At 55.6% G+C, this 14,986-nt stretch overlaps 2 protein-coding genes across 9 annotated transcripts; one reads left to right on the forward strand and one right to left on the reverse strand.

The window, feature by feature from the left end:
- On the forward strand, positions 1–4,077 carry Slc25a39 (solute carrier family 25 member 39). Of its 3 annotated transcripts, none has more exons than XM_015495590.1 (12): positions 1–12; positions 781–880; positions 1,004–1,063; positions 1,190–1,234; positions 1,484–1,617; positions 2,157–2,224; positions 2,365–2,489; positions 2,683–2,856; positions 2,947–3,056; positions 3,276–3,357; positions 3,435–3,515; positions 3,595–4,077. In XM_015495590.1, the coding sequence occupies exons 2-12, from the start codon at positions 796–798 to the stop codon at positions 3,708–3,710; spliced, it is 1,080 nt and encodes a 359-aa protein (XP_015351076.1). In that variant the 5' UTR covers positions 1–12; positions 781–795; the 3' UTR covers positions 3,711–4,077. The 3 variants fall into 3 exon arrangements, with proteins under 3 accessions (XP_015351076.1, XP_015351078.1, XP_048646293.1); XM_015495592.1 differs by having other exon boundaries at positions 1,508–1,617; XM_048790336.1 differs by lacking the exons at positions 1–12; positions 1,190–1,234 and having other exon boundaries at positions 775–880; positions 1,508–1,617.
- Positions 4,078–5,047: 970 nt separating this feature from the next.
- On the reverse strand, positions 5,048–14,281 carry Rundc3a (RUN domain containing 3A). 6 transcript variants are annotated; one of them, XM_015495594.2, is made up of 11 exons: positions 13,909–14,281; positions 10,271–10,386; positions 9,764–9,912; positions 9,507–9,592; positions 8,508–8,597; positions 8,322–8,402; positions 8,015–8,180; positions 7,743–7,900; positions 6,885–7,022; positions 6,671–6,777; positions 5,048–5,651 (listed from the first exon to the last, which is right to left on the reverse strand). In XM_015495594.2, exons 1-11 carry the CDS (start codon positions 14,013–14,015, stop codon positions 5,509–5,511), a joined length of 1,341 nt encoding a protein of 446 aa, XP_015351080.1. In that variant the 5' UTR covers positions 14,016–14,281; the 3' UTR covers positions 5,048–5,508. The 6 variants fall into 6 exon arrangements, with proteins under 6 accessions (XP_015351080.1, XP_048646274.1, XP_048646269.1 ...); XM_048790317.1 differs by having other exon boundaries at positions 9,764–9,897; positions 13,909–14,268; XM_048790312.1 differs by having other exon boundaries at positions 9,764–9,900; positions 13,909–14,268.
- Between the last annotated feature and the right edge of the window lie 705 nt (positions 14,282–14,986).

The following is a 14,986-nucleotide window of genomic DNA, read 5'->3' on the forward strand; positions in this document are numbered from 1 at the left end:
GCTTGGAGCCAGGTGGGCGGGCCGAAGCTGGGGGCCGGCTGGGATCCGAAGCGGGAGTGGGATGTCTGGGGGTCCCTCCGGACTGATTCCAGGCTGGGAACGCTGAGTCGCGGGCCACTGGGCCCTCTTACCCAACGCTGGGAGGGGGCAGGTCCCGGAGGGTCGGGAACAGGTCTTTCTCCTCGACCCTGCCTGTGACCTCTCTGCTGTCCCCATCTCGTATTCCGGGGAGAGAGGCAGAGGAAATGTTTCTTATCCAGGTCTTAGGGCCTGCTCTGTGCGGCCCCGGAATGCAGAGTGTGGGGGGAGTGCCAGGCACCCCAGCCAGCAGTCGGGGCAAAGGCGGATGGACCTTTCTCGACGACATCAGATTTGTTTACACATTTCCTTTGATGCCCAGCCCCACTTTTCTTCGCCCAATAACTCGAGGGGCGCAGGTGCCCACCCCCGGGACTGGGTGCTGTAGCCGGGTCCAGAGGGAGCAGCTCAGTAGTTTTGATCTTTGGGCCGCTAGGGCCAAACCCGGTGTCTGCACTTAAGTGCACAGTAAGCATGTGTGGTGTGGGTGAGGAAATGGCTAGGGGTGAGCATCAGTTAAAATCCCAAAGAGCTGCCTCATGGCTACCCCTCCCCGAGGCTTGGTATTCCATTTTTAAAAACTTTTGGTTTCTGTTGGGTGGATAGGACCCAGGCTCCCTCTACATGGTAAGCAAGTGTTCTACCATTGAGCCATACTCCCAGCCAAGTTGGTGCTCCATGTGACTGCAGTTTGTTTTTCAGGATTGAAACAACAAGATGGCTGACCAGGACCTGGGGGGCATTAGCCCTTTCCAACAAATGGTGGCCTCAGGGGCTGGGGCTGTGGTCACCTCTCTCTTCAGTAAGACCTGGGAAGATGGGATGTGAGCAGATGGGGATTGGGGTAGACCAAAAACCAAAGGTGGCACCTTTGTTCTGGGGGAGGGTGAAATGGTGGGGTCCTGAAAGGAGCCTTCTCCCCCAGCGACACCCCTGGATGTGGTGAAGGTCCGCTTGCAGTCTCAGCGCCCCTCAGTAGCCAATGGTGAGTACCTGACCATGATGCCAAATGGAGGGGTGGGGGTCTGGACAAAGTGAGGATCTCCCCGAAATGGGGTCCTTTAGGTGGGTGGGTAGCTCTCTTGACTTGAGGGGCTGCCTTGTATTTTAGAGCTGACACGTCCCTCCAGACTCTGGAGCCTTTCCTACACCAAATGTGAGTGCCCCAAGCCACAAGGAGCTGGGAGGGTTAAGGGAGGGAGTGTCCCAGTGTCCTCAGGTAAATTGTGGGCCCCCTAGTCATGAGCTAGCACTACCTTCAGATTATGTCCCCTTGCCCTCTGTCCTATATAAGAACATCCATGCAGGGATTCCAGCCTCAATTGGCCTACCAAGGATGGGGACTCACCACCTCCCTGCAAGGTTCCAGGGCCCTGTCATCCTAATACCTCTTCCCCTTCCCCAGCACCTTCCTCTCTCCCATCCACAGGGAAGTGTCTCCTATACTGCAGTGGTGTCCTGGAGCCCCTGTACCTATGCCCAAATGGTACCCGCTGTACCACCTGGTTTCGTGATCCTACCCGCTTCACTGGCACTCTGGTGAGGAGCAGGGAAGAATGATATTGCAAGGCACGTAGAGGCAGCCAGTTCATTTTGGGAAGGGCTTCCCAGAGGAATTAGTGCCTCTGAGGTTTTTGTTTCGTTTTGTTTTCCTGTATTGGGGTCAAACCCAGGGCTCTGCCCATGTTAGGCAAGTGCCCTACCACTAAGCCATATTCCTAAACTTCCAAAGGCTTTATTATTGTTATTATTTATTTATTTTTTAGTTGTTGATGGACCTTTATTTTATTAATTTGTTTATACATAGTGCTGAGGATCGAACCCAGTGCCTCACACATGCTAGGCAAGTGCTCTACCACTGATATGCAACCCCAGCCCCCAAAAGGTTTTGAAGGGGGAATTGGGGTCCACCTGGAGCTAACTGGTAGGCTATAGGTATGGAGACCTGAGGGACTAACTACTTCTCAGGGCTGTGAGCAGAGGCTGAGGGCATTAGGCCAGGGCCCAGCCTGGTCAGCCCATCTCAGGCTTTGTTCATGTCTGTTCTTTCCCCTTTTTTCTGGTGCCCATGTGGCTAGGATGCTTTTGTGAAGATTGTGAGGCATGAGGGCACCAGGACCCTGTGGAGTGGCCTCCCAGCCACCTTGTAAGTAGCCAAGTCCTGGGTATTCCCTTCCTTTGGTGCCTGTTGATCCCTTGCTCTCTCTCTCTGTTGGCTGGCTGGCTGGGGCAGGGGATGCTTGGGAGCCTTTGGGAGTCCTAGCTTACCTCTGTCCACATCCCTAGGGTGATGACTGTGCCAGCTACTGCCGTCTACTTCACTGCCTATGATCAACTCAAGACCTTCCTCTGTGGGCAAGCCCTGACTTCTGACCTCTATGCACCTATGGTTGCTGGTGCACTGGCTCGCTGTGAGCATAGGCCTATGCCCTTGATCTCCCTCTGTCCCTGCCTGTACCTGAGCCCAGTCAGTCCCAGTTCCCAGGCCTAAACTGCCACCTTGAGGGTGGGGGGATGTTTTAGACCCCCCGGTCCTAGGTCAGCAGTGGGAACTACCATATGGGACCTGAAATCTGAACTCTTTGCACTGTCCACCCCCTGCAGTGGGCACTGTGACAGTGATCAGTCCCTTGGAACTTGTACGGACAAAGCTGCAGGCTCAGCACGTATCATACCGTGAGCTAGGTACCTGTGTCCGGGCTGCGGTGGCTCAGGGTGGCTGGCGCTCATTGTGGCTGGGCTGGGGCCCTACAGCCCTTCGAGATGTACCGTTCTCAGGTAGGCATCCAGGAGTATAGGGAGTGGGGTATGGGAGTCCTGGAATGTTGTGGCCTCCTCACCTCTTATGAGTGCCCCCCACTTCCCAAGCTCTGTACTGGTTCAACTATGAGCTGGTGAAGAGATGGCTGAATGGGCCCAGACCAAAGGACCAGACATCTGTGGGCATCAGCTTCGTAGCTGGCGGCATCTCAGGGACGGTGAGTTGACTGGACTAGGTTTGAGGCCAATGGAGGTATCCCTGGGGGCACTTGAGGGTTGATGGAGATGCCCAGGAGAAGAGTCCTCACCAGCAGTACATTACATCAGGGTCCTTAGGCATACCTAGAAGGCCTTTATCCCTCTCCAGGAGCCACCAGTGTGCCAAGGATAGGGGTCATGGGAATGGGGATGAGCTAGCCCTCTTCTCACCCTACCAGGTGGCTGCCATCTTGACTCTACCCTTTGATGTGGTGAAGACACAGCGGCAGGTAGCGCTGGGAGCTGTAGAGGCTGTAAGAGGTGAGCTGCCAGGCAAGTGGAGTGAGGGGCGGGCAGGGGCCCAAGTTGATCGGGCTGAATCGGCCTTGAATTTGCAGTGAAGCCCCCGCGCGTTGACTCCACCTGGCTGCTGCTTCGGAGGATACGGGCAGAATCAGGCACCAAGGGACTCTTTGCAGGTGGGTATCTGTCTGTGTGAGCCTGCATCTGTTTGTCTGGAACCCTGACCCCTGACCTGGGCCTTCCTTCTTGTTTTAGGCTTCCTCCCGAGGATCATCAAGGCTGCCCCCTCCTGTGCTATCATGATCAGCACTTACGAGTTTGGCAAAAGCTTCTTCCAGAGGCTCAACCGAGAAAAGCCTCTGGGCCATTAAATGGGGCCAGGAGATGGACTGTCTAGCTCTTCCCGTGGATCTGGGGGGCAGGAGGAGACTGAGTCAAGTGCCTTTTCCTCAGCACTCAGGGGACGGGCCTCGTTTCCCTTTTCTCCCAACCAAGAGCCCCAGGTAGGGCTGTCCCCCAACCCTGGGCCATCCAGGCCTTCCTTAGACCCAGCTAGATTCCTGTTGCTCCCCCTTTCCAGGATCATCACTTTCCCACCCCCAAGTTCAAGACCAAATCTGTTCTTTGCCTGCCTCTTGTGTTTGCTTTGTGTTTGCTGTAGCTGGGCCTCCAGGAGCCAAGAAGCCCTGAGCTAAGTGTTTCCCTGCCTCTTCATGCTGTCTAAAAATGATGAACTTCTGTGTGGTGCTTCTGTCTGCTGCGGCCAGGCATGGGGGGAGTGGCCTAGGAGGGATCCTGATGCTGGCTTTGACTGACCAGAGTGGCACCCATGAAGAAGCCCTCCTTAACTTAGGGAGGGTCAAGTTGAAGACCCAAAATTGAGGGAGGTGACAAGTTGACATTGTGGCCGTGAGGTCCCTTCAGTGTGGACCCAGTGTGTTAGAAGAGAGAGACATCTCCCCAAAAGCACACTTAGGTGACAGGGAAAGACAGGCAGTTTCTTAACTGCCAGGTTCCGGCTAATGGACACGTTTGCAACTTTGGGCTAAAGCTGAAATGGTTGGACCTGTGGCATGGAAACACCCCCCAGGGCTGACTCTTATCCTGTCCCCAGAGGGTTCTATCTCTTCTGGTGATGAGCAGGTATTAAAAGAGGTCAGGTTGGGCTTGGGCTGTAGCTCAGGGGCTGAGTGCTTGCCTATCACGTGTGAGGGACTGAGTTTGATCCTTAGCCTCACATAAAAATAAACAAAGGCATGCTGTCCATCTAAAACTACTAAAAACAGCAACAACAAAAGATTTTAAAGAGATCAGTTGGCCAAGCACAGTGGTACATGCCTGTAATTCCAGCAACTCAGAAGGCAGAGGCAGGAGGATTGCAAGTTCACAGCCAGCCTCAGCAAATTAGCAAGGCCCTAAGCAATTTAGCCAGACCTTGTCTCAGAATTTTTTTTAAAAGGCCTGGGTGTGGTTAAGTGCCCCTGGGTTTATCCCTTGTACCAAAATAATAAAAGAAAGTCAGGTTGAAGTGGCATTTTCAGGTCTTGGTCCTGCCCTGGGCAGACTTCATTACTTACAACATGTCATACAGAAACATGTTGGTTCTGCTAACAGTGAGCCTTGCCTTGTTACAGGCCTGGCACTGGCTCTACTGCTTTCTGAACTTGGCATGGGGCCCTATCCCAGACCCCCACAGATGAGGCCACCCTCAGTCCTCTGGTTTTTATTTGCCTGATCCCCCCAGAACCCCCATGTGGGGACGAGGAAGGAGTGACTCCAGAGGGTACATAAGGACAGACTAGAGAGGCAGGGCAGCAGGGTCACCAAGGCTGGGCCGTCAGCTCTTGAGAGTGGGAGATGAGCGAAGGAGAGTCCAGAGGGATTCAGCTAGGCCTCAGGACCACCAGAAGAATGGAGTGGCTTCCCCAGTACTCCCTGTGGCCTTGGTCTTCCTGCCTCCCGCCCCCACTGCTTCCCTTTACAGCCCAGGCCTCCTTGGGCAGGAAGCTAAAACAGGCAAGAAGCAGGGGTTGGTTATCTTTTCCTCAGAGACCCCTGGCTGGGTGGGCAGCATTCTCTGGAAGGGCAGCCTGGACTGGGGGGATTCAAGGAAAAGTGGCAGGTGTCCATGGCCCCTGGCAGGTGGGGCTGGATTGCCCATGCCGCTTCTCAGCTGGGGCTCAGTGCTGGACTGCCCTCGGGACTGTCGCTCACCAGGCACTCGTTGGATTTGAAGCTCGCCAGGGACTTGCAGCTGGGGATGGAGGCCAGGGAGCCGCAGAGGCCCAGCATGGAGGGCGTGGGGTCCTTTCCTGGGAAGAAAGGGCGGGTGAGGTGGGACCAACCATTCTGCTTGTGTGTGAGTTGGGAGAGGGGAATGCAGGGTGGGCAGTGAAGGGACAGCCCTCAGGTCACCCACTGAGACTTTCTTGATCTCTTCTGGAGCATTTGTCATTTTCAATTAAACCTTGATTAAGCACCTGTTTCTGTCATGCACCATGCTGGGGACACTGTATTGTAATCATCAGTTTATGTCTCTCTCCCCCTGAGGTTCGTTCTCTTTTTATCCCTTTATTAATCACGCAGTGAGCAGTTGCTCTGTTCCAAGCACTGGGGATACAGAGAACGGAGAGACGTGGTCCCTGCCCTCAAGGAGCTCACAGTCTGGTGGGGGAGACAGACACACAGACAATCACAAACACAGTGTGGTGGGTTACATGTCCACAGCCTGCCTTGTCTCAAAGAAGATCTAGGGTCATCCAATACAGTGTGGTTATAAAAAAGACAGGAAGTCCAGCACAGGGAGAGCTAGGATGGGAAAAACAAGATGAAGCCAGGGGTGAGGGCAACACAACGCATGCGTTGAAGTCCTGGGTATTCGCTCGAAGGGAGCCACTAATTTGGCTCTGAGCTTCCTGGCAGCCAAAGAAAAGGGGGAAACAATGGTCAGGCAAGCAGTTCACAGTGTGCATAAGAGTAAATTAGGCTGAGGGATTCCCCAAGAATTTGTAAGCCCCATGAGGCTGTCATATCAAAAAGCCATTGAGCCCTCGCCATAAGCCAACAATGGTGATCATTTTTACCAACATTGCCATTGGACCGGTGGGAACAGGGCTCAGCAATATAAAGTGACTGGCTAAGTTTTCACAGCTTAGGGGAGGCATGGCCAGGATTTGCATTGGGTTCTGTCTGACACCCCCAAACCAAGCTCCTCACGGCTGTCCTAAATGCTCAAGAAGGGCTGAGAGTATGAGGGGCTTGGCCAGGGCTTGACTGCAGACAGCTGAGGCCCTTCCTGGAGGGGTGCTGAATGCCAGGGTGGGGGGCTCACCGATGGGGCCCCAGGGCTCTTCGTCCCGCTTGCCCTCTCCTAGGCGCTGGGAGTCAGAGCTCAGACTGGCCTCAGCTGACAGCGGTTCGGTGCTCATGTAGCTGTGTCTGTAGTAGAGCAGAGAGAGATGGTGCTGGCAGAGGCCTACAGCCCCAGGCCATTCTTCCCTGGGGGCCCAGCACTCAGCCCCAAGCTAAGCCTACTTGGGACTTACCTCCTGTAGAGCTTGGATTTGCTGGTTCCCTCAGCCCCATTGAGTGTTCCCAGCGAGGGCCACTGGCTGACCAGGGGTGTTGTGAGTTCCTTGGAAGCCTGGGTCAGGGGGGCGTGGTCACCAGGGATCAGACCTGTCCTGGGAGGGGGAGGGGGGTCAGGCCTGGCTGAGAAAGGGAGCAGAAATAGGGAAGGGAGACTCAGCAGGGAAGGGGTTGGAGCAGGGGATAGGAAGGAAACCTGAGTAGCAAAAAGGTGGAAACAATGTTGGGGTCACTGAGGCAGACCCAGGCAAGCATGGAGATGGCACTAGTGGTTGTTGGAATGGAGTTGTAGGAGTAAGTTGGGATGGTGTGTGTGTGTGTGGTGTGGGGGACAGTAGAGAATAGTAAGTCATAGGAGATGGTGCTGAAGGGTCACGATTAGGGAAGAAAAGTTACAAAAATCTTTATGGGGATCCATAGGGGTGAGGTAGGGGTCTCCGGCGTGCAGCATTAGAGGACCTGCGATGCAGATCCGGGTGTTAAACAGTGGGAATGATAACAATCACGTTGAAGGTCTCTGAGTAACAGAGGTCCTGTGAGTAAATGTTGGGGTCCCAGCATTAATGTAGGATGGCCACTCTAGCTGATGTGGGGAATTGAGGGGGACTGTGGGAGGTCACTGGCTCTTATGTTGAGGATAATGTTTGGAAGATATTGCCCAAATCTCAGGGCAGAGGTGATGACATCTGTGAACTGATGCAGGTGAGTTGGAACGCTGGTGTCAGGAAAAGTGATGCTAGCCAGTGGGGCTGGTGATGGGGTTCACCGGGATGATGTGTCGGGGATCAGGGGCCAGGACAGGCGGCCGCGCTCACAGCTGCTCCTGCAGCTCAAGGATCACGCCTTCGAGCTCCCGCTTCTCGCGCTGGTTCTGCGCCGCAGCCTCCTCCAGCTGCAGCAACAGCCGCCGATTCTCCGCCTCCAGGTCCTTCAGCTGCGACTCGCGCAGTCGCACCAGCTCCTCCAGGTAGCCCTGTGGGGCGACCGCACAGCCTGAGCCAAGCCGGTCCCAGCTACTGCCCTGGCCCTGCTCACCCGGTAGCTCCACCTCGGGCAGCTCCCTCGCCCCAAGCCACGCGTCGCGCACCTTCTGCGCATAGACAATGCGGAATTTCTGCTCCATCTTGTGCCACTTGTTGTACCAGCTGTCCTCGTCAGTGACGAGCGGCAGGTAGGGGTGTTCGGGCGAGTTGTCCTCGCTCGTGCTGCTCTCAGCGCTGTGCCGCTCCTCCTCGTCCGTCAGGTAGTCGTAGCTTGCGGGAGGGAGCAGTGGGTAGGGCCAGCCCTGCACTGCCCCAGCCTCGTCCTATACCCACCGGGGTGTGGACTAGGATGATGCTGTGCCCCGCCTCCTGTCCGCCAGCAGAGTACCCACCTCAATAATGGGCGCTCACCTCTGGGTGAACTTTAAATAGGGCGTGTAATCGATGACCACGGGAGTCTTCCCGTCCAGAACTTCGCCCTTTAGACAGAAGCTGGGGCGGAAGAGCCAGAGTTGGGGGAGGGAACGGGAATGCGAACATTTTGGAGGAAAACAGTCCCCTTGCCCCCGCTACCACCATGCAGACCCCACGACCCACCTGAAGTCGATGACGCTCAGTCCTATCAGCATCCCGGTGAGGAGAGTGGCCTCCTCCCGCAGCATGATGGCTCCGGAGTCATAGAACCGCCTGTGAGGAGCCGGGAGGGACTGCAGGTACAGCTAGACCGAGGAGCCCCGCTCCCAGGATTTATCGGGTTTACTACAAACTTCCTGCTCAGTACTCGGGGTGGGGGGGGTGGGTCTTGTCTTCCCCTCAGACTGGGGCTCCTTGGGGCTAGTGCCGGTGTCCCAGCTTAATGGAATGTGTTCTCTAAGAAAAGACTTCTCCATCCTCTCAGGTAACTAATCCCCACCAAGTACTTGGTCACCTGATCCTTTAAATCTTAAGCATTTTATGCTTGGCATACAGTAGGTACTCAAAAAATGAATCACTCTGAAATGATAGGGATAGATTGTAGTAAAAACGTAAATTGAGTGTGGCCATGTGACAGGTGGAGGTACATGCCCAGGGCTGTACCCAGACAGTGTCCCACAAACCTTCCTGCACAAGCACATTCTGCCTTGTTCCCCTGCCCCAGGAACCCAGTCTCTGGGAACCTTCAGTTTAGGGATTAAAGCTCCTCACATAGGGTCTGTGTGTTCTTGGGAAGTAAGTATAGAGCTGCTGCATTGTTTGAAGAACTTCACGCTCAGTAGGGCCATGGGCACAGGGTCACAGGTCATGGCACAGGGCCAAGGAGTAAAACAGACCATGGTTGAGGCTTGTTCAGAATTGTGTCCAAGAGTAGAGCTATGCATGCGAGGGAGGCACTGGAAATAAAGGCAAATAATGGGCAATAAAATGTGACCTGGAAGTGTTGGTGATGGTGCTAAGGTTGACCCAGAGTGGTCTGGAAAAAGTCCCATTGGGACTACAAGTCTCAGTGCATGCTGGGACTTGGAGTCCAAGTACTAAAGGTTGTTGCTGGAACTTATGTTCAGGCAACTATAAATGGGCACACTGGGACTTATGGTCCAAGCTGCCTATGGGTCTGACCTGGTAGTCCGGACGTCCCGCAGGGCTGTGGTGATATATTCTGACAAGCGCTTCTCCATCAGTGCTACCCGGATCCATGCCCGACCCTGCAAACATGCTCACATTTACTTGTCCCAGAGGGACCCATATGTCCAGCATCAGGTGTGGCCCTTCTCCCCAGTGCTTTGGGCAAGGGGTAAAGATCAAGGAGCAGGCAGGCACACTGTGTCCAGAGCAGGAATTAGTTGCCTTGGCCCTGCCCACCTCAGGCCCCTCACCTTGGCTCGGGCAGTACTGATGTTTTCCATGTTCTCGATGCTGCTCACACAGTTGTTGGGCACTTTGCTGCAGGCCAACCGGATATAATCCCAGAAGCCCCGCTGCCCATCTGAGCTGAACCAGCTCACTGGACCTGCTGGGGCACAGGCTGAGCCAGGGCAGGGAGGGGGCTCAGCAAAACCAGGGAGTTTGGAGAGGATCCACACAATGAGGCACTTACATGCATCAGTGTAAGAAGCCACGCCCACATATCCCACCTCCCCAAACGTATGTGCACACACACGTGCACACAAAGGGCATGCCAGCACATAGCTGCATGCACAGTGATGGCAGAAGCCCTGCTCCTTTCCCCAGCTGTGCACATGAGCTGTATATGGCCCAGAATTGGGGGCCAGGGTCAGTAATAGGGTTCAGAAATCCATGGAGGATATCAGAGTGGGGTGCCTAGAAGCTAAAGGCTGGAAGTTGGAAGGGCTGGGGAATGAGGGGCAGGAACTCAGGCCCACCTTTGAAACGGTGGCTGAGGATCTGCTCCAAAATGGCTGCAAAATTAACAAACTCCTCAGATGAGTCATCGATGGGCTCTGCTGTGTACTTCTCCAGCAGGGTTTTCACAGAGAACCTGGTTGGGGGTAGGGAGACGGGGCAGTGGGGGGTCAGGTGAGAAGATAGGGTGATGGTGGTAGAGGAAAGGTGTCAGGCAGAGAGGGAGTGACTGGCAGAGAAGAGGTCATGAAGGGCATGGATATTGTGGGGAGGCAGGTGAGACTAGGAGGACCATAGGTATGCCATGGCATGTGGTGTGAGAGGGTAGCAGATGTGTGTGGGGGGGATGACAGGTAGGAGACTGACAAAGTAGGTGACAGGAGAGGTGACAGCCAGAGAAAGGAAGCTTCAGGAACAAGGTATGAGAGGGGATGAAACAATAGGTAGAAAGATGAGGCACCAAGAGCTAGGAGGCTGTCCCCAACCCCTTCCTTCTGGACTACCCTCAGAGTTGTATTCTCTTGTGTGTGGGCTGAGGGTTGACCAGGAGTCAGAAACTGGTTTGTGACCCTGTCCTGAGCTGTCTTCTGTTGTTGCTAGAGCAACCTTCCATTCCTCAGGGGATGAGGCCAGTCACCTGTGCCTGGGCATGTGAGTTGGCATATGCACATGGAGCATGGGCGTGCATGGGTGGCCAGGTGGGCTCTCAACCCACAGATGTCCTCCTCCCCATGTTTCCTTCCTGGCTTTGTCACCCACATACCAGCTGCCCAGAACTAGGCAGTGCAGAGCAGGGTAGAGGGAGGTGCAGGGTATGGGTCTGAAATGCACATTGGGTGGGAGGGGACATTAGCAGCAGATCCTTGAAAGGGGAATGGGGGCCCAGACATTGGCTTCTTAGGGAGGCAGGGAACCAAGGGAAGATAGTGAGTCTGAGGGCCTGGAGCCAGGCAGCCCCCATCCCGCTCCCCAGTGCTGCTGGGTGCCTCCTGCTCCCTCTGCAGTCCCTGCCCTACAGTCTCCACCTGCCACCCCTGCAGTGGAGTGGAGCAGGGGTAAGGACATGGCTTCTAGCATCCCATTATCTCCCTGTTATGGGGGGCAGAGAAGGGGTGGGGTGTCCAGGGATATGGAACATCCTTGGAACCCTCCTTTCATCTTTGTTAATCAAGTTCTATAATGTGCCAAATGAGGAGTCAAGCAGGTATGTCTGATTCCAAAGCTCTTGTTATTTCTGCTATGTCTTGTGGCCTCCTGGCGGCTTGTCACAATTACTGAGGACCTGAACAGCTTCTGACTCCTCAGCCCTCCACTCTGCAACCCTCCAGTTCTGGAGCATTGGCCTCTGAGGCTTTCAAGCCAATGGCATTGCCAAGCCTGTGTCCCTCATTTTCCCTTTAGGCTTAGAATGGGTCTGGCTTGAGATCAGAGCCAGGTCAGTGTTGAGTCACATTAGAGGGGGTCATCCTGCTCAGTTCAAATCCTATTTGGTTGGGTGAAAACAGGAATACTAGTTCTTGCCTCATTTAATTTTGGTTCAGATCCCAGGCAGGGATGGGGGAGGGTAAGTGTGCACAAGCTGCTGGGCAGGGGTGATGAGAGCTGGGCCACTAATGGAAGGCTGGCCCTGCTGGGAGGAATCCTGTGTTCAGGAAGTTATCTGGGTTTCATTATGCACCCCTTTCAATTTGATTTCTCTGGGTCATCTGGGTCACACCTTGATAGGGGCCTAGGGCTGGCTCAGTATGGCAGCCATCTACCATCTGTCCTCAGGGGTGCTGCAGAGCTGGTCATCGCCCCCAGGGAATCCCATGGTGTGTTCCCTCTTAGGAGGTGCAGTGACTGCAAGTTGCCATGGAGACAGGGAGGCCAGGGCCCAGGGGAGACTGCTGCCTGCTAAAGGGAGCCGTTCTGGGAGGCGGAGGTGAACCATGTGACAGTGAAAAGGCAGCAGGGGTCCCCCAAGGTTTCTGAGCCTTTTTCATGTCCCTAATCCCCCAAATTTTAACCTTATCCCCCAGCTCTAAGCTACCTCCAGTCTACCTGAACCTCTGCGTCTCTAGTCTAGGCCAAGGGGAGTTCGTTCCTTTTCCCATGCACTCAAGGGGCCCAGCTCACCTGATAGGCAAGAGAAAGGAGAGGAACCTAGGAGGTCAAAAGCCAAGAGAGGAACATGAAAAGTGGCATCAGGACAGGACTGATTCTCTGTGCCAGGCACTGGGCTAGGCTCCTATATACTAGGCCATTACCATTTTTTGGTATGGCTTTTATATCTAAAATGGATATGATGAGGGACCCAAGGCCCAGAGTGGTCGGGAGTCATTTCCAAGGTTGCAAAGCTAATACTTGAGGTAAAAACATGATCGTAGGTCCATCTAGCCTCAAAGACAGAAATCTTCACTTTATACCACACAGACAAGATTTGGGGAATAAGGGTGGAGGCGGCAGCTCATGCTTTGGGCTGGGTCATTGCTGCATTCCTTTTTTCCATTACATTCCAGGCATCTTTACAGAGGTCTGATGTGCACAGCTCTGTGCAAGTCACTAGGGATGTGATGGAGTGAGACAGATGCAATGTGACTGGATGTGTGCCCAGGAACCTGGAAACAGCTTTGGGAGCCAGAAGCAAGGGCATCAGGTGGACGCTGACTCCTGGGAGAAAAAGGGCTGAGGCCATGTGCAGGCAGGTGAGGTGGCAAGGGAAGACAACCCAGTCCTGCACTCAGGAGCACCCTGCCCTGAGAGGGGAACACCTGGTGGGCATCAGGCAGAGGAGACTGCAGATGGAGAAGGCAGCTGGCATGGAGATCCCAGAAGGGATGTGCAGGTGGGGGACCAGGGAGAGACTGAGTGGCTGGCCATTTTGCTGGCTTCAGGGTTAAGAGAGGGAGGGTGAGTCACACTGCAGGGTTGAAGTGGGAAGGATTGCTTCCTGGGCCCCAAGAAATCAGAAGAATTTTCCCAAACCTGCCACAGCCCCACCCTCAGGAACCAATGCTTCTGACCTCCCAGTTTCCTCCCCTTGAACCCAGGGACCCAGGTTTCTGTGGATAGGCCCTGGGTTCTTCTTACAGCAGAGCAGTGCCCCTCACCCTTTACTGGACAGGTTCAGGGCCTTTGCCCACATGCCCAGTTGACTATCACAGGCTAGGGCTGCCCAGAGCCGGAGGAGGGCACCATCCTTACTCCAGGGTCTAGCATTAGGAGGTCTCCCAGGAAACCCCTGCCTGGGAAAGGCCAGGCTGACAGGAGTGGCAATGAGGGTACTTGGAGGGCATTCTTTTCCCCCCATGGGTTCCCCACTGCCCACCCTGCTCCCCACTCCCAGAAGAGGAGCCAGCCATCTCCACCCCTCCCCCTCACACACAATGTCACTTCCTGGTTCTCACAGGAAGCTGCAGTGCCAATTAAACACCCCTCACCCCGCCAGGCCCCAGGCTGGGAATAGGCCTGGATTGGCCTAAAAGGATAAGGACCAGACTTCCCACAGCCCTCCAGGCTCTGGGCTTGGGAGAAACAGAGGACACGTTCCTTCGCATCCCCCCCTTTTCTCCGTGGCTGCTGGGCACCCTCCCTCCAGCATGCTCAGCCCAGGGTTCCGCAGCTGGCCCCAACCCCTCTCCCTGACACACCACCCCCGCCCGCCAGCGGCGCCCACCTGCACACGGTGATCAGGTTCCTACGCTCCACGGCCACGTTGCGGGAAGACGCTTTCTTGGAGGATAGCCCCAGAGCCATGGTGGTCTGGACAAGGCTCGCTTCCATCCAGATGTGCGGCCACTGATGCCGCCGCCCGCTGCCACCCCTCCCGGCGCCCCGGCCCCCTCGCCAGATCACGGCTGGGCCCTCTGTCCACCAGGGCCCATCGACCCCTTCACCGCCATCCCTGTGCCTTTACGCCGGGTGCCGGGTCCCCTTGCTCCCTCCCGCGGCGGCGATTCTGGAGCAAAACAAGGCCGGGGAGGGAGCTCTCCGAGGTGCTGAGCCGGGGCCCGTCACCCCCTCCCCCAGCCGCCCGCCCCCCTCGGCCGGTGACGTCAGGGCCATCGGGCTCCGCCCCCCAGCAGACCGGGGACCAATCCGCAGAGGGTGCAGGGTCTGGGGGAAGGGGGAAGGGCTGGGGCCCCTGGGAGAGCGGAGGGGGTCCTCGCAAGAGGCCGAAATTGCCCGCAGGAACAGAGGGGCCTGTCCTCCACCTCCACAATCGAGGCCCGGACTGCTCTTCGCGTTTCTGAGCTCCGAAGCCCCTACTCCCTTATTTCTGACGCGTGATCGTTGGTGTCTCTCTTTGATTTCCCCTTGTCGCCTGGGGAATGTAGGTGCTCACCACCTGTACCTAATCCCACCCCACCCCCACTCACTCAGCGTTAGCATTCTGAGGCTCCGGCTGCATTCGGAGTGCAGGTGGCCCTAAGGTGCTAACGCAGGAGGAGGCTAAGGAGCAGAGACACTGCGTGTCTATCTATATATGACCGGGAAGGATTTGTGTGCATCAGTCTGGCAAAGCCATCTCTTCTGGGGTGTGGGATGGAGGATGAGAACCTAGAATAAACCAACTAAGACCAGCGCTTGGAACCAATAGGACAGAGATGGCGGGGATACTGTCAGCTAAGGCCCTGGGGCCGTGTGGAGGTTCCCAGCAGTAGAGCTGGTGTCCACAGTGGTGCCAAGGCAACTGGAGGGGTTAGCAGCCACCTCTCTCACACCACCCCCAGGGCCAGCTGGCCTAAGCGTTA

This window comes from Marmota marmota, unplaced genomic scaffold, assembly GCF_001458135.2.
Source record: "Marmota marmota marmota unplaced genomic scaffold, marMar, whole genome shotgun sequence".
NCBI classification, from domain to species: Eukaryota; Metazoa; Chordata; class Mammalia; order Rodentia; family Sciuridae; genus Marmota; species Marmota marmota.

What these genes read in the sequence shown, in the direction of transcription:
- Slc25a39 (XM_015495590.1), top strand. Translation starts at nt 796, where the DNA reads ATGGCTGACCAGGACCTGGGGGGCATTAGCCCTTTCCAACAAATGGTG. An exon ending in GAGCCTTTCCTACACCAAAT is followed by an intron (nt 1,235 to 1,483) that starts GTGAGTGCCCCA and finishes CCCCTTCCCCAG; the next exon opens with CACCTTCCTCTCTCCCATCC. An exon ending in CTGGCGGCATCTCAGGGACG is followed by an intron (nt 3,057 to 3,275) that starts GTGAGTTGACTG and finishes TCACCCTACCAG; the next exon opens with GTGGCTGCCATCTTGACTCT.
- Rundc3a (XM_015495594.2), bottom strand. Translation starts at nt 14,015, where the DNA reads ATGGAAGCGAGCCTTGTCCAGACCACCATGGCTCTGGGGCTATCCTCC. An exon ending in TCAGTACTGCCCGAGCCAAG is followed by an intron (nt 9,593 to 9,763) that starts GTGAGGGGCCTG and finishes GCATGTTTGCAG; the next exon opens with GGTCGGGCATGGATCCGGGT. An exon ending in AGAGCCCTGGGGCCCCATCG is followed by an intron (nt 5,652 to 6,670) that starts GTGAGCCCCCCA and finishes CTTTCTTCCCAG; the next exon opens with GAAAGGACCCCACGCCCTCC.